The sequence below is a fragment of the Myodes glareolus genome, chromosome 13, assembly GCF_982192425.1.
Source record: "Myodes glareolus chromosome 13, mMyoGla1.1, whole genome shotgun sequence".
Classification (NCBI taxonomy): domain Eukaryota; kingdom Metazoa; phylum Chordata; class Mammalia; order Rodentia; family Cricetidae; genus Myodes; species Myodes glareolus.
The window spans coordinates 8,861,421-8,886,613 of NC_142038.1; the positions used below are offsets into that span (position 1 = coordinate 8,861,421).

The window sequence follows — 25,193 nt, forward strand, 5'->3', positions numbered from 1 at the left end:
CCCCAATGGCAAGACAGGATTCTCAGAGCTGGCTTCTGATTGGTTTGTAGGTATGGGCGGGGCCACCCACTTGGCTGCTACTGGCTCCACCCCATCCTATGCAAAAGAAGGCAGAGCTCTGGTGAGAGCATGTGATTGGTCACGTGGTCAACGACGGCCCCGCCCTTCAATGACGTCACCACCAACCCAAACTCTCACGAGAGCTTGCCTAGAGGTGGGGAGTGCTGTCGGGCAGTCCCCCTGGACCCTCTGGGTCTAGGGGAGGGGGCTGCGCAGGCCCCACCCCCTCCAGAGCCTCGAGGCCCGCGGGGTCCAGGGGCCTGGAGGGACCCGTGGAAAGTGCCCAGGGGGTCCCCAGACACACTCTACCCCTATTGGCTGGCCTCGCCGGCATGCAAATGAGGCAACGTCACTTCCTGAGGCAGCTGAGCGCCATCTTCTCTTTCTGGCGCGCGGGAGGAGGGACGGGCGCGGGGCGGGGGTCCCGCCGCGTAGGCGGAGGACGCAGCGGTGTTGCGACGGCGGCGGGACGCGGCGCTCCCGGCGCCCCGCGGTAGGTACGGCCAGCCCGGCCCGCGCCGCTCCCGGCCCTCCCCGCGGCCCACCCGCCGTCCGCTCCCGGGTCCGCCCCGACGTCCCCACTGCTGTCTGCGGCGCTGTCCCCACCGTGGCCCGCCGCGCCGTCGCTCCCTCAGTGTCTTCGGAACCCCGGACATTTTAGTGCGCGACTCGGGTCTCCTGCGCGCCCTGCTTGCCGGTCACGTGGGAGCGGGACCGTTCTGGGGAGGGGGAGGGGAGGGACGTGGGCAGGGAACGGGGAGGACGCCGGAGTGGACCGAGCGGGGACCTGCGGAGTCCCGGCACGGGGACAGAGGCCGGGGATGGATGGGAGGGGGGCGGGGCAGGGACGGGACGCCGGGCGTGGCATGAGTGCCGGGGTGGGAAGGGAGGGTGCCGAGCAGGGCGCCCCTCTGCGGCCCTCGGGGATCCAGCTGAAGCCTGAGGATTGGCCGGTTGGCAAGGATGGCGGGATACAGGGCAAGACCGTGGTCACCTCTGAAGCGCTGTCTTTTCTCCCGAAGCAGAGGCGGGCTTAACGCACTGCCGAGGGCAAATCGCTGTCTCTTCATCCATGATACTGCCGCATTCGTGACTTGATACGTAGATGCTGAATGTAAAATTTAACTTTACATCTGCCATTTTAGAGTGATTGAGGTAGATTTTCTTCGCACAATTGCTACAAAGGTTTGGCCTAAGAACATTTTAAAGAAAAAGAAAGTGCAGGTTGAAAGTGCAGTGTACAACAGCGCATACTTTTTGTAAGTATGCTTGAGTTTGAACCAAAACTCGATTGAGTGTGGTGCTTAAATACAGATAACCTACATTGTAGTTTGGGACCGATGGAACCTTTTTGTCTGAAGGGTTTTTAGCAGTTAGTTGGTTGCTTGGACCGGTCTTGTCTGGTGTGGGAGTGGGAGACAGCGTGTGTAAAAAGTAGGTATGTAAAGTGCAAAGTTGAGCTCTGGTTGGAAGTCATGCATATGCATATTGACTAGGGTGGTGGTGGCCACATACCAATGTTTTGGGTAGGTGGAGGCCCTACTTAGGAAATAGCCTTGACGCGGTGGTCCTTAGGCATAGATCTGTGCTTAGAAAGGATAAGCAGGAAATGAAGTCATTTCAGGCTATTTTGGGCATCTAGTTGAGAAATGAGAGGAACGAGAGGACTGGATCATTGATTTTAGGGAATAACAGTTAAGGCCTTTTTTAGCTGGAAGTTGGCTTGGGATTTTGACGGTGCCGTTTTAATTTGAAACCAAGTTTGCAAATATACTGTTGCTGCGTTGGTGGTTCCTTGTACTCGGAAGGTAAAGCTTAGCTTTTCCACTCTGTACCCAGATCCGTTGGCTGTCTCTGGCCTGCTATTTAGAGAAAGCGGATTGATGAAGGTCAGATGACTAGAAAGGAGTTTCTCTGTGAGTTGAGCCAGACTTTCTGAATTATAATGTTTGGAATTTGCTGAAAGAAAGCCCTGTGTCCTGATAGTGGGGACATTGCACTTAGTTTTTCGTGTATATTACAGTAAACCAAATGACGATTGGTGATTTACCAGTGTTGTCATGTTGACAGCTGCTCATGAAATAAATTCCTTGCAGAGTTTCATAGATGGAGACAGCTGAAGCCCAGAGAGATGAAGTGATTGGCTAAGTTTACCCAGCTATAAAGCGCTTGAGCTGATTTCCCCCAGGAGAAATCTCCAGAACCTGTGTTGGTGACCATTGCTGTGTTCCCACTCAAGATACATCATTTTGAAAATTGGATTTTATAGGAACTGAGCTGTTTTTTGTCTTAAAAGGATTATCATATGACCATTCAAAAATATATTTTTAAATTGTGTGTGTTCCTGTGTGTTGGTATGTGCACATGAGTGTAGGTGCTTGCAGAGAGTAGAGGAGTGGCGGGTTCCCTGTAGGTAGTGGTTGTGAGCCAACCAAACTTGGGTTCTCTGCAGAGTAGTACACGCACTTACGCATTTAGCCCAGTCTCTCCAGCCCGCTGAATATTTCTTTCTCACTGCCTAAACATGAGCCGAAAGAGAACAGCAATGAATATAACTAAAGTGGATGGGGGAAAGTGTGGCCTCCGCATAGAGAACTACAGACTACTGAGGAATGCAGAGAGTGGGGGAAAGTCTTCCTCAGAGATGAGCACACTGATTGGTTATCAATACCAAATGGTCAGTCCTGAAAATATACATAAAGTAACATTATACAGACTGAGCATGTTGTATTTAGTAATATATATGCATATACATATATGTATGTAACAACAATGAAAAATGCTATGAGTTTGGAAGAGCAAGGAGTGGAATATGGGAGGGTTTAGAGAGGGGAAAGGGAAGAGGGAAATAAATAATGTAATTATAATACCAAAAAATAAAAGAACTATTAAGTGCACATTTTTTCAGAATTATCTTTAAATGGGCATGATAAAGCAATAAGAGGAAATGTCATGCAGGAGTTGGATATTTTGAGGTATTGTAGTTTCTGAGTTTCTGTGTATAGGTGGGTCAGGAAGCTCAGTTGGCTGATGAGCTAGCTACTCTTTCCAGTGGTGAAGAGGCTGTGCAGATGTGAAAACCGCACCATTTCTCCCTAGATAACCCAGTGGGCATTCTGTATGGGATCTTTTATCTTAGGATGGATAAATGTGTGGCTCGAAGTCATCTTCCTCTCCCCAGAGTGATTGTTTACAGTAGCCCAGGGATGTTGGATGGGCTGCTTGCTCGTTGCAGAGCTCCTGTAATTGCCTGTTTCATTTCTTGTTTTCCTAAAGCAGATAGTTCTAACACAGGGAAACTCTTTTCTTTTAAAGTAAAGTATTAGTGTGCTTAGTTTTTGGAAACCACAATAACAGTGAAGGGATTGGGCCAGGGATGCACTTTTAGCAGAGAATGAAAAGTTCTGGTTCAAAATGAAAGAAAAAAACCCTGACAGTTTTTGGCCCCATTCCCAAGCCGTGAGCAAGTATCCACAGAACCTGCTTAAAACTTGCTGGGTCACCTACAGCCTCATTCTGTGATCCTGTGCTGAGAGCCACCTGGTCTCCAAATGCTGTCACTTCTGAAAGTATCCAGGGCCTGGATCCCTGCTTGCCAGATCCTGAAAGAAAGAAGAGCTCGTCTGCTGTGGGACTTGACACTGTTCTTTGCAAACTGTGAACTTAGTTTTCTTGTTTGAGATGAGTGGATAGGGCAGAACCCAGCCTTTGGAGAATGAAAAGCCCTAGAAGATAATAGTGGAACTTGAAAGGAAGTAGAAGCTCATTTGAGAGAACAAGTGAACAATTGACCAAGATGGTTTTTGTTGTTGTTCTGCCTTACTCTGGTTGATGTGGTCGGTCTGGCCTTCCTAGTGGTGTTTTGAATTGCATTATTGAAGTTCCTGATGGTGCTTTTGATAGTGTACTTTTGAAAGTGCATTTTATATAGAAATTTTACTTTTACTTCATGTCCTGTGAATTTTTTTAAATGTCCCGTTTTGCACTGCTAATAGTCCCTAAAGCTCTAAGACAGCCTTTCTTAGGTAAAAGATCTGACAAGAACCTGACTTTGAATTGGCTCACTCCAAATGATCTTTCTTGTTAATCTCTAACAATTTCTTTCCTGTTGATCCTCTGCCTCCTCCCCTAGTTTGATTCCTCTGTCTTCAGTTTTAACTTGGTTGTTAAAGGTTGGGGCATTCTTCTATGTCACTGGTATTTTTGATGTAATCTGTTTGCCTGTGTTGGACCCCAGTCTGTATCCAGGCACAGCCCATTTTTCTTTAAGATAGAAGCCTCTGTGGTAATTTGCATCTGTATGTGGCTCTGACCCTTCTTAAAAACTGTAATTTTTTTTTTTAAAAAAGCATTTGTGATGTATTATGACCTTCCTTCCTTAATGAAGTTCAGTTCCTTAGGGAAACAGCTAGTAGGTGGTTGCAGCACAGTGAGGGAGCTAGTGAAGGTGATGTCCCCTATTGTCCTGCTGAGTACAGGAGAGACATCCTGTCCTTAGATAGAGGTTTTAAAGGCTGGGAGGATTTGACCCAGAAACTGTTGTTGAGTTTTGGGAGATGGTACCAAATTGCTTTTAAACAAGTAATTTATCACTCCATTATAATTATCAATTTTAAAAATAAGTTAGTAAAAAGCTGACTGTTTTATATGGCCTTTTTTTTTTTTAGTTGTGAGGCTAGTAATGGAAATGTTTACTAATTTGACTAATAACTTTTTAAAGCTTTTATAGTTTATACTATTAAAAATAATCTAAAAATTGTTTATTTGTGTGTGTGTGTGTGTGTGTGTGTGTGTGTGTTTTGCTTGCACAGTAGAGGTCAGAGGGCAACTTAGAGAAGTCCATTTTCTCTTTAATATGTGGTTCCTGGATCTGTCTGGCTTGGCAGCAAGCACCTTTACTCACTGAGCCATTTTGCTGGCCCTAAAAATACTTTCTGAAATGGTTATAGATTTACAGAAGAGTCACAAATACAATACAAAGAAGCGCTCCCCCCCACCCCCGCCCCCAGTCATTTGAGATGGAGTGGTCAAACAAGGTAGATAATCATCCCCAAACTGTTCTTACTAGCAGGAGCATTCTGTACACTTGCAACAAAGTCATCCAAACCAAGAAAGAACTATATTATACTTTTTAGTCTCAGACTCTTGAAAATTTGTGAGCCACTCTAGTAATGCCATTTGTAGAACATGATTTGGGTTGGAGTTGTGTTGTTATCTTTAGCTCCCCTCGTTCTGGAATAGTTCCTTCGTTCATTCCTTTCATGAAACTAAAATCTTTTTAGCTTCAATAATTTTGTGTTTGTGTGTGTAGATTTATACAAGTGTGTGAGCGTGTGTGTAAGTTAGAGGACCGTTTGCAGGAGTTGGTTCTTTTCTACAGGGACTGAACTCAGGTTGCCTTGTTTGGTGGCAATCACTGACCCTCATGATTTTATATATAAAGGTCAAATAATTAGCTGCTTTGTGGTTGAACAGTACACGTCATATTTCAACCAAAAGGTACCAACTGCAGTTTTACTCAAAGGTGCAGCCCTTAAATGCAAAAAGTGATGACATTTCTCCGGACTCTATTTCTAAGCAGAATAAAGGAGCATACAAGTGGTTGCTTTGGCCATATTGTGTGTCCTGTGCTACCTTCCCACAAGCCCAGGTTTCACCCTCCTCCCCAGTGCAAGCGAGCCATAGGCTTCTCTCATGCTCTGGTGGCAATGGTAGACTTACCTCATGATTGACTCCCTCCCGCCCGCCCTCCCTCCCTCCCTCCCTCCCTCCCTCCTTCCCTCCCTCCCTCCCTTCCTTCCTTCCTCCCTTCTTCCCTCCCTTTCAACTTTTATTAATTCTTTGTGGATTTTACATATATTCGGATCCTACTTACCTCTCTGTCTGTCTCTACATCTACCCTCTGTCCTTGCAACGCCCCCCCCATCAAAACCAAATTTAAAAGAAAAAACAAACACAGAAACAGAACAAAAACAGAAACAAGTGAAGAAGAAGCAGAAGTATCATCTTGTGGAAGCTGTAGTGTGGTTCATTGAGTCATACAATTTACCCTTTAGTCATTTTATCTTGCAAGTGTTTATTGCCAAGAGTCATCGATGTCATTGGTCTGGCTTGAGGCCTCTGGGGTCCATCTCGGATATCCTGTTGTCCTGTGTCGTGGTTGATCTGTAAAGTCTGCATGTGCAGCTATCACCACAGTCTAATATAGAACATTTCCAGCTCCCTACAAGTCTGTGTGTTTGCTTACTGACCTCGACCAGCATCTACTGATCTGCGGTCACCTCTGGAGACTTGTCCCTCTGGACATTTCCTGGAACTGGAGTCAGATGACAGAAGGACTCTTCCGTCCTACATGTTTTCACAGAGGATGATGTTTTTGCATCAACTCCCTTTTATTGCCAAGCAGTGTTATTTTCTGTAGACACAGATCAGTTGCTCCACTTGATGGACACAGAATTGCATCCATGTTCCCCAAATTAGCTGCTTTCTTACTTTCTTCCCCCAACCCCCACATCCTGGTCTCTGTCTTCATTTGTTTTTGGAGACAGGACCTTACTATATAGTCCAAGTTGGCATCCTGAGTGGTAGGATTGTACCTGTGCTGTGATGCCATGCTTATTAATAGACTTATTGGGAAGAGGTGTATGTCCCAGTCTTTAACATGTCTTTAGTTTGTATCAGTATGGTTTTGACTTTATATTCTGTGGGGCTGCATTATGTTATTACAGACCACCTCAAGAACACTTTCTAAAGCAGAGCCTTTTTTTTCTTTTTCTGAGACAGGGTTTCTCCGTGTAACCCTAGCTGTCCTGTAGACCAGGCTGGCCTCGAATTCACAGAGATCTGCCTGCTTCTACTTCCCTAGTGCTAGGATTAAAGGTGTGCATCACCACCACCTTGCGAGCAGAACATTTGAACAGGTTCACTGGTCTGTGAATTAGAAATGTATATGGAATGGGGAGATGGCTCACCCTCTGCTGTGTTAGGAGATTGAGAACCAGTGGTGCCTTGGTAGCTGGGACCAAAACTTTGCAGAGATGTCTTCACTCAGTGTTGAAGGATGTGGACTCCCCAGGTGGTCTCTTGGGTTTGCGTGTACAAATGTGACTGATTCCACAAGTATTCTTAAGAGTGAAATGTGCTATTTTTATCATCTAGTCTTGGATTTCATTTGTATGACATTGTTCCTGCCATACTTGACTGGTTTGGCCAATTGCTGGGATTAAAGGCATGCACCATCACTACCCAGTTTTTCTTCGTTTTTTTTTTTTTTTGAGGCAGAATTCAGTTTAAATTACCCTTCAACTTGTGATTCTCCTGCCTCAACTTCCCAAGTTTTGTGGTTACAGGCATGCACAGATGACGTTTGGAAGTTGTCCTTGTCCCTTCCACCACCAAAACAACAACAAACGCTCCTTTAACTGTCACCAGTTCTCTGGCTGAAGGCAACTATTGTTATCTCTAGATAGGTCTATTCTGTCCTATTATGAATAAATGGAATCATAATTATGTATATATTTGGTCCTTTGTGTCTGGCGTCTCAGCAGTATGTTTCCAAGTTATTTATTGGTCCTTTTCTTTATGGTCTAAAATAGAGTGTACACAGCTGTCTTATGTTTTCCAAGACAGAATTTCTCCGTAGCTTTGAAGCCTTTCCTGGAACTAGCTCTTGTAGACCAGGCTGGCCTTGAATTTGAGATCTGCCTGCCTCTGTCTTCTGAGTGCTGGGATTAAAGGCGTGCGCCACCACTGTCTGGCTAGAGTGTTCTTGAGTAATTCTTTGAATATCCTTGTCTGAATTTATTTAGATCCTTTGCTCATCTAGATTGAATTTTTTGTTTTTATTTTATATGTGTGTTTTGTCCGCATGTATGTCTGAGTATCACATATGTGCAGAATAGACAAGTGCCATGTCAGTTCAGAGAACTGAACCTGGGTCTGGGTCCTCTGCAAGAGTAACAAATACTCTCAACCACTTAACCATCTCAGCTCTGTTCTGAGTTTTTCATTCTGGATATATCATAAATGTACTATGAAAAATTCCCTTCATTTTAATGTGATTTTTACTTTTTTGATGGTGCCCCTGGAGATAATTTTGTTGAAGTCTGCCTAACATATTTTTTCTTTTGTGTCAGTGCTTTTTGGTGCTGTATGCGAGACTGTGTGCCAGATCTGAAGCTATCAAAATTTATGCCTAGGTTTCTATAAGAGTCTGTAATTTAGTTCGTGTTTTTGTGCTGGGGTTTTGATCCTGTAAGGAAGAGAACATGTGCCATCCTTTTGCATGATGGCTGTGTAGATTTTGTAGCACCACTGGCTGCAGTCGGTCTGCTAGTGTTTACTAGCCCTATGAAAATTGTATTTGTGTAGTTATAGTTCTTTCTTTTTCTTTTTTAAGGAAAATATCAAAAATGTTTCAAATTCCTGTGCAGAATCTTGACAGCATCAGGAAGGTGCGGAAGAGGGTGAAAGGCATCTTGGTGGATATTGGACTTGACAGCTGCAAGGAGCTGCTGAAGGTGAGCATACACAAGTAACGGTGAGGTCAGCAGTGTCCGAGATGATAGGGCCGACCTTTGGAGGTGAGATCGGAGGACGGAGAATGGATTTTCTGATGCTTCAGATGCCTGCATGAAAGCATCCTAAGAACCAACCTGTTTTCTTAAGTGAGCTCTGTAAACTCTCCAAACTGTCCTCATGTTGTGCTGATCTCCAACCATGAAACTATTTTCGATGCTACTTCATTACTGTAATTTTGTTATTGTTATGAATTGTAAATATGTAGGTGGCTTTAGGTGACCGGTGTGAGAGAGTCATCCAACCCCAAAGGGGTTGGGACCCATGGGTTGAGAACCCCTGGCTTATATATTTCACTGAGTTTGGAGGATATAGTGACTTAATTTCTCTGATGTTTATTCTCCCCTGTCTGTTCTAGAGACTCCAGTTTTCAGATCTCTTTGGGTTTCTGTGTTTCTCCCTTACTGAATCAAGGTTCCCAGGCCAAGTTGGGTATAATGGCTCATGCCTGTAACCCTAACACTTGGACTTGGGAGGCTGAGGCATGAGGATTGTTTGAGGTCAGCCCAGACTACTAGTGAGAGCCAGTCTATAAATACATTTTCCAGGCTTTTCTTTTGCAGCTTCAGATCTATTCTCGATCCCATATAGTTTATTTTCATGCAGTGTGGTCATCTTTAAAATGCGTTTCATTTCTTTCCTCTATTCACGTTCTCGGTGGTCCTGGTAGTTGATTATCAGGAACTCCTCACACATACTAGACAAGCACACTGCCATAGAGCTACAGCCTCAACCCCGGAAGTTCATGGTTTCTTTTTGAAATGTAAATGTTTTAAGAATTCTCTGTAACTCCTTATTTTACTTTTTATTTATTAAAAATTAAAACGATTAGCTGGGTAGAGGTGGTACACACCTTTAATCCCAGCACTTGAGAGGCAGAGGCAGGTGAATCTCTGACTTTGAGGTTAGCATGATCTACAGAATTCCAGGAAGCCAGGACTATACAGAGAAGCCCGGTCTTGATAAACAAACAAACAAAAAACAAACTCAAACCAAAACAATCCTAAAACAAAAATTAAAAAGATCATAGATATAACTATTTTGTCTGTATCTATATCTGCATCACTTCATGTCTGTACCTGAGGAGGCCAGATAGGGTATCAGAGTCTCTGGAGCTGGACTTCCAGGCAGCTGTGAGCCACTGTGGGTGCTGGGAACTAAACTGGGTCTTTTTAAAGAGCACCAGTGCTGTTAATCAAGGAGTCATTTCTTCAACCCTGCTTTCTCTTTTAAAATTTGTCTTAATGAGTGCTGGGAATCGAACTTTGCCCCTTTGTAAGAGCAACACCTGATCTTAACTGCTGAGCCATCTCTTCTGCCCCCTTTTTTTTAAATATTTAATTTAATTATATGTGTGTATTTTGCTTCTATATCTGTGTATCATTTGTGTGCATGGTGTCCAAGGAGGCCAGAAGAGTGTGTCGGATTTGCCGTACTGGAGTTACAGGCACTTGTAAGCTGCTTTGTGTTGAGAACTGAACCCAGGTCCTCTGGAAGAGCAGCAAATATCCCTAACCACTGAAACATCTCTTCCAGGCCCTCTTCTTCCATCTTTACCTGCAGAACCATCTCTCTGGCACATACATTTGTGTTACCGATCATTGCTTGCACTCCTGGTTTGGGTAATCTTTTGCTGCTGTTTGGATAGCTGAAAGGTTTTGACTAGATACTGAACATGATGAGTTTTATGGTTGCTGGCTGGATTTTGTGGTCTCCTTTTGTTCTGGTTAGTTTTATGCCTACTTGACACAAGCTAGAGTAATTTGTAAGGAGGGAGCCTCAATTGAGGAAATGCCTCCATAAGATCCAGCTGTAGGGCATTTTCTTATTAGTGGTTGATGGGGCGGGCCCAGCCTCTTGTGGGTGTTGCCATCCCTGGGATAGTGGTCCTGGGTTCTATAAGAAAACAGGCTGAGCAAACCATGAGGCAGGGTATTAGCATTGGTGTAGGTGAAGGCAGTTGTATTAATTACCATTGGTCTGATTCAGCTAATTTCCTTCTTGATTATTGAAGGTAATATTTGATAAGTACTATAAATTGTAAATGTTATAAAATACATTTGTATAGAAAGTGAAATTTAAATGCCACATTGAGAGAGGTTGGCTAACAGTAAGTACTCGGTTCAGATTCTTGTTTCTGTGTGTATGGGGCTTGTACAGGGTTTATTCTCCGTGTTTGTGCTGGCTCTTTGATTACCTTTGTCTTGTAATGAAGTATGTACTTTATTAACTGGTGCACATTCAGGATTTGGGAGTGTTGCTGATGACAGGCTCCTGTCATTTTCCTACCCAATAAGAGGTGTTCTTTAGTGACCACAGAGGTCCTTCATCCTTCTCAGGTAGCCAGTAGCCTTCCAAAGTTCCCAGTTGCCTTTCCAGATGGTGAGTCATGACACTCCTTTTCTTCCGTTTTTCTGAGGCTGACTTTGACCTTTCCATTTGTAGTACATTTCTTTTCTCTGTGTTTTGGTGCCAGAAGATTACAGGTGGTTCTGTTGCTGGTTCCAGGGGTTCTGTGATGATGGTCTGTCCTTGAACATGTTTCATTCGTGCCCTTCATGGGCCCTTGTTCTGTGCTCCATGGGTTGACTCTGAGGGCAGTACATACCTTGAAGTTCTACCTGCTTTTTTACACACTTTAAAGCTTTTATGTAAATGAGCTATGTTGCCCTGGTAGAGTGTCCCTGCACACACTTTAGAGAATGCCAAAGTCCAAGAAAGAGTAGGTTTTTACCTTCAATTTAGAGATAAAATGTTGTAGAATATTATTTTAAGATGTGTTACATTTGTTTATGTTCTGAAACATTTGTGTAACGATGTAAAATGTGCTGCTTTTATGTTGCATTTGTTTAACTCTTTGAAGCTGTGATTCTTTGTCTGTCTTAAACACCTGGTGGTCTAATAAAGCTCTGAATAGCCCTTAGCAAGGCAGGAGAAAGGATTGGCAGGACCAGCAGGCAGATAGTATAAATAGAAGGAGAAAATGAGGAAGAGGAGGACTAGGGGACAGCCAGACTCAAAGAGTGAAAGTAAGAAAAGGAAAAAGCCTACAGGCAAAAAACTTTAACTTAATTTAAAGTTAAGAAAAGCTTGCAAGAAACAAGCCAAGCTAAGGCCGGGCATTTATAAGTAATAGTAAGCCTCTGTGCATGATTTATCTGGGAGCTGGATGGCAGATCCCCACCCCCCTCCCAAAAAAAAAAAAAAGAAAAGAGTGAAATGATAACAATAAAAGTGTTATGAGGTGTGTGAGCTTTAGGAAGGTGTGAAATGCTCTGGCGCATTTCCCTCAGCACCTGCTGTTGATATTGTGAAACAGTTTCATTCTGAGCCTGCAGCATCCTGCACAGTTGTGTACTCTGCTCAGTCCCTGCTCCTCATCCCTTCCTGGCCATGTTGGCTGCATGTCTTCCTGGTGTGCTCAGGCTAGGCTAACGGGATCTGAGCTTTCTGATTTATGCTCCTCTGTCGTGAAAGCGCACCATGGCACTTGTCACCAGACAGTGTTTGCTTGTGAAAAGTTTTCCTTTACGTGTCTTTTTGACTGTGAAACTGAGCGTGGAATCTCTCTTATCCTGATTGGTCCCCGGAGTCTAACAGTGACTATCTGAGGCTGTAATAAGTGTTGCTGGAAGTTCTGTCTGCTTCTCACTCACTTTTACCTTGTCAGTTGCAAATGGATGCATCCTGCTGTTTCCTTGGTATGCTATATCTGAAGCCGTTCTTTGCCTGCCCAGGACTGGCTCTTCGCTTTCCCTCTTGTCAGACAGCTTCCACTTAGCTCACTGGCTCCAGACAGTAAGAGTAATGCTTCCATTACACCAATTTGGAACCTTCTCAGTGGAGCAAGTACTTTTTTTTGGGTGAAAAATAACTTCCAGTTCAGAGCACCAGGTGCTCTTCTAGAGGATCCAGGTTTGATCCCCAGCATCCATAATGGCTTATAACCATCTGTAACTCTAGTTCCAGGGGATCTGATGCTCTCGTCTGACCTCTGGGCACCAGGTGTGCATGTGGCACACAGATATGCAGGCAAAGCACCTAAAACACACATAAAATAAAATTAAAATTAAGGGAAAGAAAGAAAAGAAAAATGACTTCTGTCTTTGAAAAAGGAAACATCGGGTGTGTTCTGGATCTGGCTAAAGGGTGTGACCTATTCTGCAAGCGGAGTGCATGTGGAAAGTGCTGCTGGAGAAGGGCTGTGAGCACAGACCGTGGTTTATGTGTTCACATAGCCTCATGAGCTTTAGACTCTTTATGTACACTTAGACCTTGCTTACATGTACAAAATTTAGGTAACATTTTCTTTGGGACATCTCTGTTTATGTAGTTATAATGTGGATAATTTAAACCTTTTTTGACACATTTTAAATGTAAAAATTTGTTAATGACCATACTTCCATTTTTCTTTGCCAATAAAGATTGTTTATTGTTTATAAAAGATTGTTTATTAAGTGCCAGATTACTTGATTTTGGATTTACTTTTGGTAGGAAGAGATTATACTTAGGGCCTCAGACACATGAGGCAGATGCAATCTAACCTTTTAACATTTTTATTTTTGCAGCAAGTTGTTGTTAAGTTGCCCAGGCTGGCTTTGAACTTTGGGATCCTTCTGCTTCAGCCTCCCGAGTGGCTGATCTGGATTATAGGCGTGCACAGATATTTCTGTAACTCACAAATTGTCACATAATGGTTTTTTCCTTTTTTCCTTTCTTAAGGATCTTAAAGGCTTTGATCCAGGAGAGAAGTACTTTTATAATACATCATGGAACGATGTCTCCCTTTGGGAACCTTCTGGAAAGAAAGTGGTATGTATTTTTGTAACTCGTTTTCATTAGGGGAAAGTGAACTAAGGCTGAGGTACACCATGGCTCCTAGAGCTGCTGGTTAATTGGGAGGATCTATTCATGAGGTGGGAAAGATGCAGAGCTCAGAGGTGTGCATTGCAGGACTGTGGTTTTCCATGTGCACAGTATGGTGACATAGCTGAGCTTTGTGAATAGAAGTGATGGATAAGAACCCCTGATTTTGTAATTCAGAATAAATGCTGTAACATCAAGTGCCTACACATATAACTAAGGACATTCCAGTTAGTGGGAGACTGCATGTACAAAGGTGATTATTTGATTTTATAATGGAACTGAAAGTACCTGTTATCTAGGTCACAGAGATGTATTACATTTTAGTGGTAATATTAATCTTACAAGCCTGTGTAGCTGAGTATAGAAAAGTATACTGCAAAGCCGGGCAGTGGTGACACACACCTTTAATCCCAGACGTGGGAGGAAGAGGCAGGCAGATCTCTGTGAGCTCAAGGCCAGCCTATCTAAAAAGAGAGTTCCAGGACAGCCAGGACTGTTAATAGAGAGAAACTCTTTCTTGATGGTAACTGTGTGAACTGCTGAAGCTCCATGCTGCTGCCCCATAGGGACATTGGTATACAGCATCCTGCATCCTCCTTCTGTAAAGTCGGATGCAGCTGAAAGGGAGATGATGGCTCACTTCATCTGACCAGGAGCCCCAGCAGCATAGGAATACTTAGAAAATGAATCTCTTTCAGTCAGCAACAACTGCCTTGCAGCCAAGGCATTGGCCAGAGATCTGACTGCAGTTACATTTGATGAAGATGTTGGCTTTTGTTGGGAGTCTTCTGGTACACTGTTGGCTTAGAAGAGAAACATGGAAACGAAATTGTGATTGATACCCCATTATCTGAACAAGGAATTGCTGGAACTGGAATTGTAGTCACTGGTGTTACTGCTGTTACTGCAATTTAGTTTGCAGATTATATCTTCTCTGCTTTTGAAGTACTGCTATAACTCTAGGGATCTTTGAGCTGTGGGGTTCTCGTCATCCAGACTCTGGTTATGTGTTGGCCATGGGGCTCTTTACCATTCTAAGTTCTGAGGCTTATTTTTTGTTGATTGCTAGTAATTAATGCAAAGTCTAGAATATTTTTCTAGGCTTAGCAATTTCTTTTGTTACACATAGAACATAGAAATCTGTTTTTGCTTTTTTAAGCTAAAATACTATAAATTTACAGGGCAGTAGCAGGACCAGGTTCTCGTAGAACTGTCCAAGATCTCAACAATGGACTTAAGTTGCAGAAAGAGAACAATTTGATTTTCTGAGGGGCATGTAGGTTAATGTGATCTGGGAGGTGGCTTCCATGAAGTAAAACTGGGAGGGTTGTGTAAAATCATTTATCTGAGGATTTTGTGTGGATTGGTGTGTGGATTTAGTTTTAAACTCTGATCCAGATGGGACTTCTGATCAAACATGAGGCTCTCTTTTCATGGGAGATCCACAGTTCAGGGACAGCGTTCAGAGAATTGTATATACAAGAGTATGTGAATGTCACTCTATCTCCATATATCCTGGACAAAGAGAAGCATTGTTGTGTCCTCCAGAAATAATCAGCTGTTGGCCACAGAAAACCAGGAAAATTTTGACTAGGTCAGGAAGTAGTTTTCTGAATACTTAAAAATTACTCCTTCAGACTTAATCTCTTCTCGAGAGCTATGTTCTTGTTTTTAACCTTTATGTGTTTGTATCTCTGTGTGTGGGTACACATGTAATGTGGAAGTAAGGGGACAGCTTGTAGGAATCATCTCTTTGCTTTGACTCTGGAATCCTAGGAATGAATTTGAGCTGTCAGGCTTGGCAGCAAGTCTCTTTATCCACTGAGTCATCTTGCAGGCCTTAGGGTAGTCTTCATGAAATGACCCTCTCCGATACTGGCTGTAGGTCTAGCTGCAAAGTTATTATTATTGTAGTAATAGAAATGGATTGATTTCCATTAAGTATTTTTAAAGTAACTTGTAAGTAGTATCCGGTTTGTACATCCCGTTGTGAATTGTTTGAGATCTCTAAAGACTGGGTGTGATCACATTGCCTTAAAGAATGACTTCTCTTATGGAGACAGATATCTGAATGAACTTTCATTGATAGCTAGCCAAGTTAGTGCCAGGTTCAAAATGTTTGAGGACACGGGCAGGGGAGATGGCTATGAAAGCAAGAAGACCCAAGTTTGGATCCTTAGTACTGAAATAAGATCAAGGAATGGCTGTGTGCAGGTTTGTAACGCTAGTGCTGTGGAGGAACAAGAGCATTTTTGACAGAGAATGACAGGACCCTTCCGGCAGCCTCCTGAGGTCATCATTCGGCTCCTTTTCTAGGATGCCTTTCTGAATTGCTGGGCCAGCAAATGCAGTAGTACTGTTGGAGAATGAATATGCTTTTTCTAATGCAGCTTATTGACAGTGTTTGCTGACATCCTTAATTTAATAGTCTTCATCCCAATTTTTCCATCTCCCTGTTCTCCCCCTACCCCCCCCCCCCATCATGGAAATAAAGCTTTTTGTGTGTGTGTGTGTGGTGGGGTTTCTCTGTGTAATAACTATGGCTTTCCTGAAACTCACTATGTAGACCAGGCTGGCCTTGAGCCTCTGGACCTATGGAGAGCCTCCTGCCTCTGCCTTTGCCTCCTGAGTGCTGGAAGTAAAGGCAGGCAGTGTCTCTTTTTTAAAGATTTATTTTTGCCAGGTAGTGGTTATGACCATCTTTAATCCTAGAACTTGGAAGGCAGAGGAAGTGAGATCACTATCAGTTTAAGATCAAGAGAGCTAGTTCCAGGACAGCCAAGGCTACACAGAAGTATCCTCTCTTGAAAAACCAAAAAAAAAAAAAAAAAAAAAAAGAAAAGAAAAAAGAAAAGAAAAAACTTCTCATAGTTCAAAAAACTCACTTTCTAGTTATATAGACAAGATCCCTTGAGACTATTGTGCTTTATCTTGCACAGTCTAGCTTGCGGCTTCCAGTATACCTTCCTTTTTGTGGGGGAGGGAGGGGCACTTGACGTTTTGAATCTCAGGCCCCACTGAATTTTCTCACTTAAAAGTTTTTATATCCTCTTGTGTAATGTGCACTGTACATAATTACAGGCGTAAGGTTTTTTAGACTTTGTGTTACATGCATGATACTGTCTTGTACTTCTCTGTACCATATGAGTCCTGGGGAACACAGGTGGTCAAGCTTGGCCATAAATATTTACTGAGTTATCTTGCTGGATCTGAATTGGAGGTTTGGAATTAGGAAGCATTGTTTACATTTCTGGTGCTGAGTGGTTAATAGAGAGCCTGCTAATGCCAGAACACAGACTGAAGGGAGATAAGAGAAGTTAAGGTTTCCTTTGTCATGGAGTTTCTTTGTTGGTGTATTTAAGGCCATTGCATAAATATTAATAACAGAGCCAGAGAGATGGTTCAGCGGCTGAAAGCACTTGTTCTTGTGAAGGACACAGGTTTGATTCTTAGCATCTGCATGGTGGCTCACAACTGTCTTGAAATCCAGTTCCAGGGGATTCAATGCACCTTTTTGACCTCTGGGCACCAGATGTATTATACACAGTACACGTACATGTACACATGAAATAAGTCTAAAAAATTAAGAAATGAATTTTAATAGTAACTTGAGCTATTAGAGATTTTATTTATTAGACAGATGCTGTGCTCTAGGGGAAAGGAGTATGCACCATGTGTAATGATAGCCTGATGTCCCCATGTTGTCTCCCTCCTTTTCTTTCTGGGGAAACAGGATTTAGGAACAGATGACTTGACAACAGGATGTCTTACAATCATGCCGGCCAATATAGCTTATGCCGCACAGGGTTGAGAGATCAGAGGACAAATGAGGCTTTCTTAGGGTGTGAGAACCATGCCCATTTGAGAGGTTTCAAAGGGCAGATCTCAGTCCGTTGAGACTTGGCCTGTACACATTTGATGTGGGGATGGCTCTATGCTTGGAGCCTCTCTGACAGGCCTGAATTGTGAAGTGCCATCATCAGGGTGATGATACTTCCCAAGTTCTGATGTCTTGTGTGCTTTTTATCAGCCGTTTTGTCCTGCACATGTAGGATTTACGAATTTACACCTTTCTTTTTTATGGTGTCTGTACCTGGCATTGCCTTTCCTGGAGCTGTCCATTCAGGATGCTGTCCAGAGGCCTCCTCATTTTGTTCCCCTCTAGGAGCTTGAGTACAGTGGAGCAGTGCTGACCTTTGCTTGACTTTCCATCATGCTGGCGATGGAAGATGTGAGCTTCCCATTGCTGACAATCTTTTTTTTTTAAATTATAAACTGGTTGGTCTTTTAGCTCAGGCTTCTTATTAACTCTTACATCCTCCACTAACCTCAGAGACATCTTTAATAAACTTTTAAAATCTGTTGTCCTGGGGGCGGGGAGACTGGAGAGATGGCTCAGAGGTTAAGAGCATTGACTGCTCTTCCAGAGGTCCTGAGTTCAATTCCCAGCAACCACATGGTGGCTCACAACTATCTATGATAAAATCTGGTGCTCTCTTCTGGCATTCAGGCATACATGCAGGCAGAATGCTGTATACATAACAAATAAATCTTTTTTAAAAAAATCTTTTGTCCTTTTAAGAAGCCAGTTTTATTTTGCATTGAGATTTGAACATGTTCCTGTGTCTTGGGCACCTGACCTTTTGTCGGGTGTTTATAGGAATCACTGAGCTGATTTGTCTATTTTAGAACCGGAAACTTTAGCAGAATCTTCAAGAATTTGCTTTCAAGAGTCTTCTCCCATGGAGTCTATTCTGTTGTCTTTTCCTTTTGTTGATCATGCTTGTGGGCATTTCAGAAGCTCCACAATCCTTAGAGATTTATTCAACATTGGCTCCCTTTGCTTCTTGCTTGACTGCCGGAAGGTATACCATTTTGTTGAAACTACAACTTTTAGTCCCTTAGTCAATATTGCCTTCAGTTCTAAAATAAGTCTGAATTTCATATATGTTAAATATTAAAAGAATGTTTCTTAGAGACATTGTAAGTTTTCCTCCTGTTTTCTTCAGTCTGTAATCTGGGGTTGTGACTGTTGCCTGAAGTTATTGTAAGTTCTCACAAACCCCAGAGCCTAGTCTTACTGACTATTGAAAATCGTTAGTGTGATGTTGAATGTATGCATCTACCTTATCCGACTCAGGTGGAAGAACTGCATTAGTAGAGAGTGGAGCGGTTGTATGTTTAGTAGAGTGATTATGAGACCACAGCTTTCATGAGGACCAGGGTCAGCCCTGGGTTGCTGGTGCCACAGTTAACTGTGGGCCTCCACACTGGATCTAGTTTGCTTCCATTTTGGAACAAGGGGAGGAGCTGTGTGGTTTATATGCTCTAGGTCTCTGGGTTTTTATGAGACTAGAGTCCCACATAATCTCCAGCTGTTCCAGAGAACAAGTGTCACCAGTGTAAAAGTGACAGCTCTCCTTACTGCAAGTTGTTTTTAATATCTACGCCGTGCTCCCCATTCCTACTCCTCCCAGACTCTTCCACTGTATCTCCTCTGCTGGCTTGTTTTATGTCAGCTTGACATAAACTAGAGTTATCTGAAAGGAGAAAATGCCTCCATAAATTCTGGCTGTGAAGCATTTTCTTAATTAGTGATTGATGGGGGAAGGTCTAGCCCATTGTGGGTGGTACCTTTCCTGGACTGGTAGTCCTGGGTTCTATAAGAAAGCAGACTGAGCAAGCCATGATGAGCCTAGCATTGCCCAATGGTCTCTGCATCAGTTCCTGCTCTGACTTCCCTCAGTGACAGACTGTTACCTGGAAGAGTAAGCTGAAATATACCCTTTCCTCTCCAGCTTGCTTTTGGTCGTGGTGTTTTCATTGCAGTAGTCAAGCCTAACCAGGTTAAACTAAGTAACCAAACTTCGTGTCCTCTCTTTTTTTGCGGGGAGGGAGTTGGCGGGTTTCATCTGTTTGTTATGTCATACTGAAGACTGAATTAAGGGCTTTGTACATGTTTAGCAGCCTTCTACTACTGATCTTTACCTCTAGTGTCTGTCTGTCTGTCTGTCTGTCTGTCTCTCTCTCTCTCTCTCTCTGTGTATGTGTGTGTGTGTGTGTGTGTGTGTGTGTGTGTGTGTGAGATAGACAGGGTTTTACCAACTTGACCAGGCTGGCCTTTGCACATTCTACCCTCTTGTTTTTTGAGAAATTAGAATAACAGGCCTGCCTTCCTAGTGTGTCCATATAGCCTAGTTCTTAACTGTCTCGGAAATGGGGAAATAAAGACAATTGAGAAGGTCTAACAAGTTGGAAATAGGTCAGTTTTATTTGGATTCCAAGTTTTATAATTTGAAGTTAAATAAATAAATAAACCTAAGAGGAATGTCATGGGAAGGAGAAGGAAAATAACTACAAAACGTTAACTGAGCATGTTTCTGTTATGTATTTAAGATGCTGAGCCTTGGGTTTTAGGTGGCAGCTTAGACATCAGCAAATCAGGAGTTTTTGACTAGATCCAGTATTTTTATAGTCCGTAAGTTAATATTAGTTGATAGTTTTCCAAATGTTTAAGAAAAGAGTACCACCGGGAAGTGATGGGGCATGCCTTAAGTCTCAGCATTCGAAGGCAGAGACAGCAGGATCTCTGTGAGTTTGAGGCCAACTTGATCTACAGAATGAATTTCAGGACAGCCAGAGTTGTTAAACAGAGAAATCCTGTCTTGATAAACCAAAAACACAAACACAAATAACATCCCAAAACAAAAAGCAAAATAAAGCAAAAAAAAAAGTGCCAAAAAGAATGCTGTTTAGGATATGGGAAAATTATGTAATTGGAGTAAGTACATGTAAATATAGTTTTGTTGGGGGCACAGCTCTGTCTAGAAACTGCTTTTTACTCATGAGCCTTCTGTTAGTGACAAAACTGAGGCCAGGAAGAGTGCTGCACCAATGGCTTTCCAGGCGGAAGCCTCAGCTGGAAGAGCGTGCTGCTCCTTTGAGTTAGCATGTTAGCAAAGTGCACAGACGAGGGAGAACATGGAAGGGAAACCGGCAACTTGTCCTCTGCCTAAGCCTCTCTTCTCTCTTGACAGAGATACCGAACAAAGCCGTACTGCTGTACTCTCTGTAGGTACTCAACAAAGGTGCTCGCTTCCCTAAAAAATCACCTGCATCGTTACCACGAAGATGAGGCTGACCAGGAGCTGATGATCCCCTGCCCCAACTGCCCATTTTCTTCTCAGCCCAGGGTGGTGGGCAAGCACTTCAGGATGTTTCATGCACCTGCGCGGAAAGTCCAGAACTACACGGTGAACATTCTGGGTGAAGCGAAGACATTAAGGAGTGATGTGATAAGCTTCACATGTTTAAAATGTAACTTTTCCAACACCTTGTACTACAGTATGAAGAAGCATGTGCTGGTGGCCCATTTTCATTACTTAATTAACTCCTACTTTGGTTTTCGAACCGAGGAAACAGAACAACCAAAAGCAAGTGACCCTGCTTCTGTGGATAAAATCCTGTCGTTTGACAAATACTACTGTAAAAAATGCAACGCTATTGCCAGCAGTCAGGATGCCCTGATGTATCACATTTTGACATCAGATGTACACAGGGACTTGGAGAACAAGCTGCGGTCTGTGATTTCAGAACACATCAAGAGGACTGGGTTTCTGAAACAAATGCATATTGCTCCCAAACCAGTGACCCACTTGGCCTTACCGCCAAATAGCAGTGCTCCGAGCATTGCAGCCCCTCCATCTTGCTTCCACCTTTCTTTGCCACCGAACAGTCAAAGCTCTGGCACTGTGCAGCCAGTGACTGTGGCCCCAGGCACTTCTGGAAGCCTTACACACTCTCCACCCACCACTGCCCAGTCTCATGTAGCTCTGGTCTCCAGCCCTTTGCCTGTATGCCAGAATAGCCTCACCCTGCAACCATCAGCTCCCCCTCCTGTCTTTCTCTCTCACAGTGTTTCACTTAATCAGCCTGGGAGTACTTCTGTGCTGCCTCTGACTCAGCCAGTTGGGCCTGTGAATAAGTCTGTTGGAACAAGCATCCTTCCCATGAATCAAGCTGTACGCCCTGGAGTTTTACCCCTCACTCAGCCCATGGGGTCCATAAGTAGACCTGTGGGACCCATAAACAGACCTGTTGGACCTGGTGTCTTACCTGTGAGTCCCTCTGTCAACTCAGGGGCTCTGCAGTCTGCTTCTCCAGGGGTGATTTCTGTAGGTCGGGCGGTTCCATCAGGAGTCCTTCCTGCCGGCCAGGTGACCCCTGCTGGAGTGATCCCTGGGCAGACAGCCACTTCTGGTGTTCTTCCCACTGGCCAAGTGGTCCAGTCATCAGTTCTCCCTGTTGGCCAGACAGCTCCATCTCGAGTTCTCCCTCCTGGTCAGACAGTGCCCTTGAGGGTTCTTCCTGCAGGCCAGGTAGTATCACCCGGGCTGCTTTCATCAAACCAAACTGTCCCCTCAGCTGTTGTCCCTGTGAATCAGGGTGTAAGCTCTGGTGTTCTTCAGCTCAGTCAGCCAGTAACACCAGGAGTCCTTCCTGTGGGCCCACCTGTGAGGCCTGGTGTCCTGCAGCTCAGTCCGTCTGTCAGCACTAGCATCTTGCCTGTGAGCCAGCCAGTGAGAGCTGGAACCTCACAAAACACTACTTTCCTCACTTCAGGCTCTATTCTCAGACAGCTCATTCCAACTGGGAAACAGGTGAATGGAATTCCCACCTACACACTGGCCCCAGTGTCTGTCACTCTGCCTATGTCCTCTGGTGGAGGCCTTGCAACTGTCGCATCACCACCCCAGGTGCCAATGCAGTTCTTGCCCTCAAGCTCGGGCACACAGATGGCTAGCTCCCTGCCCAGCCTGCCCTCCCCACAGGTGCTAGTGAGCCCTGCCCCTAGTGTGTTTGTTCAGGCTACCTCACCTGTATCAGATGCAAATCAGGCACTCAGACAGGCCAAGCAATGGAAAACATGCCCGGTTTGCAATGAGCTCTTCCCTTCCAATGTCTACCAGGTTCACATGGAAGTGGCTCACAAGCAGAGTGAGTCTCAGCTCTGCCGGGTTTGCAATGAGCTCTTTCCTGCTAATGTCTACCAGGTACACATGGAAATGGCTCACAAGCAGAGTGAGTCCAAGTCTGGTGAGAAACTTGAACCTGAAAAGCTTGCTGCATGTGCCCCATTTCTGAAGTGGATGAGAGAGAAGACGGTGCGCTGCCTCTCCTGTAAGTGCCTGGTCTCGCAGGAGGAGCTGATGCACCATTTGCTCATGCATGGCTTGGGATGCCTGTTTTGTCCGTGCACTTTCCATGATGTCCGGGGCCTTGTGGAGCACAGCAGGACTAAGCACCTGGGCAAGAAGAGACTGTCTTTGGATTATAGTAACAGAGGTTTCCAGCTGGACCTGGATGCCAATGGGAACCTGCTGTTCCCCCATCTTGATTTCATCACCATACTGCCACGAGAAAAGCTTGGAGAGCGAGAGGTGTACCTGGCTATCCTTGCTGGAATACACTCCAAGTCACTGGTACCTGTGTATGTTAAGGTGAGGCCTCAGCCTGAGGTTTCACCAAAGTTGCCTAGCAAACAGAAGCTGACCTGCCCCTTTTGTTTTGGCACATTTGTGTCTGCTGATGCCTATGAGCTCCATTTGAAGGAGAGGCACCATGTCATGCCCACAGTCCATACAATGCTCAGGTCTCCAGCCTTTAAGTGCATCCACTGCTGTGGGGTCTACACTGGAAATATGACCTTAGGAGCCATTGCTGTCCATTTGCTCCGTTGTAGAAGTGCTCCCAAGGACAGCAGCTCAGACCTGCAGGTCCAGCCAGGTTTTATTGAGAGCAGTGAACTGCTGTTGGTTAATGGGGAAGTGATCCCTGACTCCACCTTTGCTGTAAAGAGAAAGCTGCCAGAAGGGCACCTGGGGGCGGAAGACCAGAGGGATGGGGACAAGCCCCAGCTCACTCTAGACACCGATGCAGTCCCAGGTCCAGAGAGAGGGCTGAGTGCTGTGCCTTTGAAGAGACAGAAGAATGAGAGCAGGACAGAGGGGTCAGGGGCCAGTGATGACTCTCTGCAGGTGTTAGCATTGGATCCTACTAAGTATGGAAGCCGCTCCTATGAGGACAAAAAACAGTTTCTTAGAGATTATTTCCACAAGAGGCCATATCCTAGTAGAAAAGAAGTGGAACTATTGTCTTCACTCTTATGGGTGTGGAAAATCGATGTGGCTTCGTTTTTTGGGAAAAGAAGGTATATTTGCATGAAAGCAATAAAAACTCATAAGCCCTCTGTACTTCTAGGTTTTGATATGTCTGAACTAAAAAATGTCAAACATAGTCTGAACTTCGAGTGTGAATCACAGGATCTGTAGAAGACTAGGTCTGAAGTTTGGCTGACTTTGGATGCCCCCACCCCCACCCCCAGCTTTATTCTCAGTGTCTGAGGCTCTTCAAGGTGTTCCTGGTGCTCAGAAAGCCCAAGAAGGAAGCATAGCCTTCCGCAGTAGGACTGCTCCCTGCAGTTTGGTTTGCAACCATTTCAGTTAATCCCGGTCATGTGTATGTAAATTAAATCTTTGGTATTCCATGCACGCCTTGTTTTCCCAGGAGTGTCAGTGTCAACAGTAACAGTCGGGAATCTACAAATACATATTTTTTCATTTTAGGAAATTTCTGCTTGTTTGAGAATACTTGATTCATAGAAATAAAAGCATTGCCCAGTCTCAGTCTACAGACAGCAGCTAATGTCCATGTTGAGAGGAGTGAGTGCTCTGGTGTCTATGGTCCCTAAGGACATACTTTTAAGCATTAACTTCTGCTGATTCTGTGAATGCTGTTTGCTTAAGAGTACAAATTGAACTACAACTTTTTAGGTTTTCCCTGACAGATTTTTTTTAAATACCATAATTCATAAAAAACCAAATGTTTCCATTTATTAAAAATGTCCTGAGCCTGAGGTCTGGTGTGTAGTGAATCAAGTGTTGCTTTATAAATAAAGTTTCTGTAGGAACAAAAGTGTTATACGGTGCAAATTGTCCTTTGCTATGGCAAGTCATTCCTCCATTCAAAGGTAAGACGAGTCTTTAGTGCCTTAGGATAACTGAAAATGCGGAGAGTGCATCCTTCCTAGGGCCTGCTGGGTAGCTAGTAGGAAGGAAGGACCACGACACATGGAATTCCTGCTCTTGCATTTAGACACAACTTGGGGTGGAGTACAGGTTTCAGACATAAGGTGACAGGCAGACCAGGAGCTCTGTCTTCAGTTAGAATAGCCCGGGGTAGAAGTGTTAGAGATGGAGAAACAGGCTTTCCTATGGCCCAGGTGTTCAGATGAATGGGATGGTGGATTTATGAACTTCCACAGTCCTGTGGATGCCAAGTTTCTCACATGATACGAAATAATGTAAAGCACGAGAAGTGGTGATGAGGACCAGCCAGCTCTGGTCAGAATCATCCCTCTGATGCCCAGCAAACAGGGATGATGGCCTCTGGGAAGCACTGCAGTGTTGCTATGTAGAATTTTAAAAATAGAATACTTGCATGTAATTGCTGTATTGTGCATTTCGAGGCAGTTGTCTGTGATTATTTGTGTACTCTGTTGTAAATTCAGAGCTTGTTGGACTTTATTTTTTTTTTATTATTTCCAGAGTGTCTATTTTTAATTAAAATTTGTTAAACCACTGAAAATAGAATGGTTTAATTTTTGTAACATTAAACATTACTCCAAGTCA

General features: G+C 44.0%; 1 protein-coding gene across 2 annotated transcripts; it reads left to right on the plus strand.

Moving 5' to 3' along the window:
• Nucleotides 1–294: 294 nt before the first annotated feature.
• Nucleotides 295–25,193, plus strand: Adnp2 (ADNP homeobox 2). 2 transcript variants are annotated; one of them, XM_085676383.2, is made up of 4 exons: nt 295–553; nt 8,459–8,579; nt 13,360–13,449; nt 20,541–25,193. In XM_085676383.2, the coding sequence occupies exons 1-4, from the start codon at nt 393–395 to the stop codon at nt 23,832–23,834; spliced, it is 3,666 nt and encodes a 1,221-aa protein (XP_085532509.2). In that variant the 5' UTR covers nt 295–392; the 3' UTR covers nt 23,835–25,193. The 2 variants fall into 2 exon arrangements, with proteins under 2 accessions (XP_085532509.2, XP_085532508.2); XM_085676382.2 differs by having other exon boundaries at nt 447–557.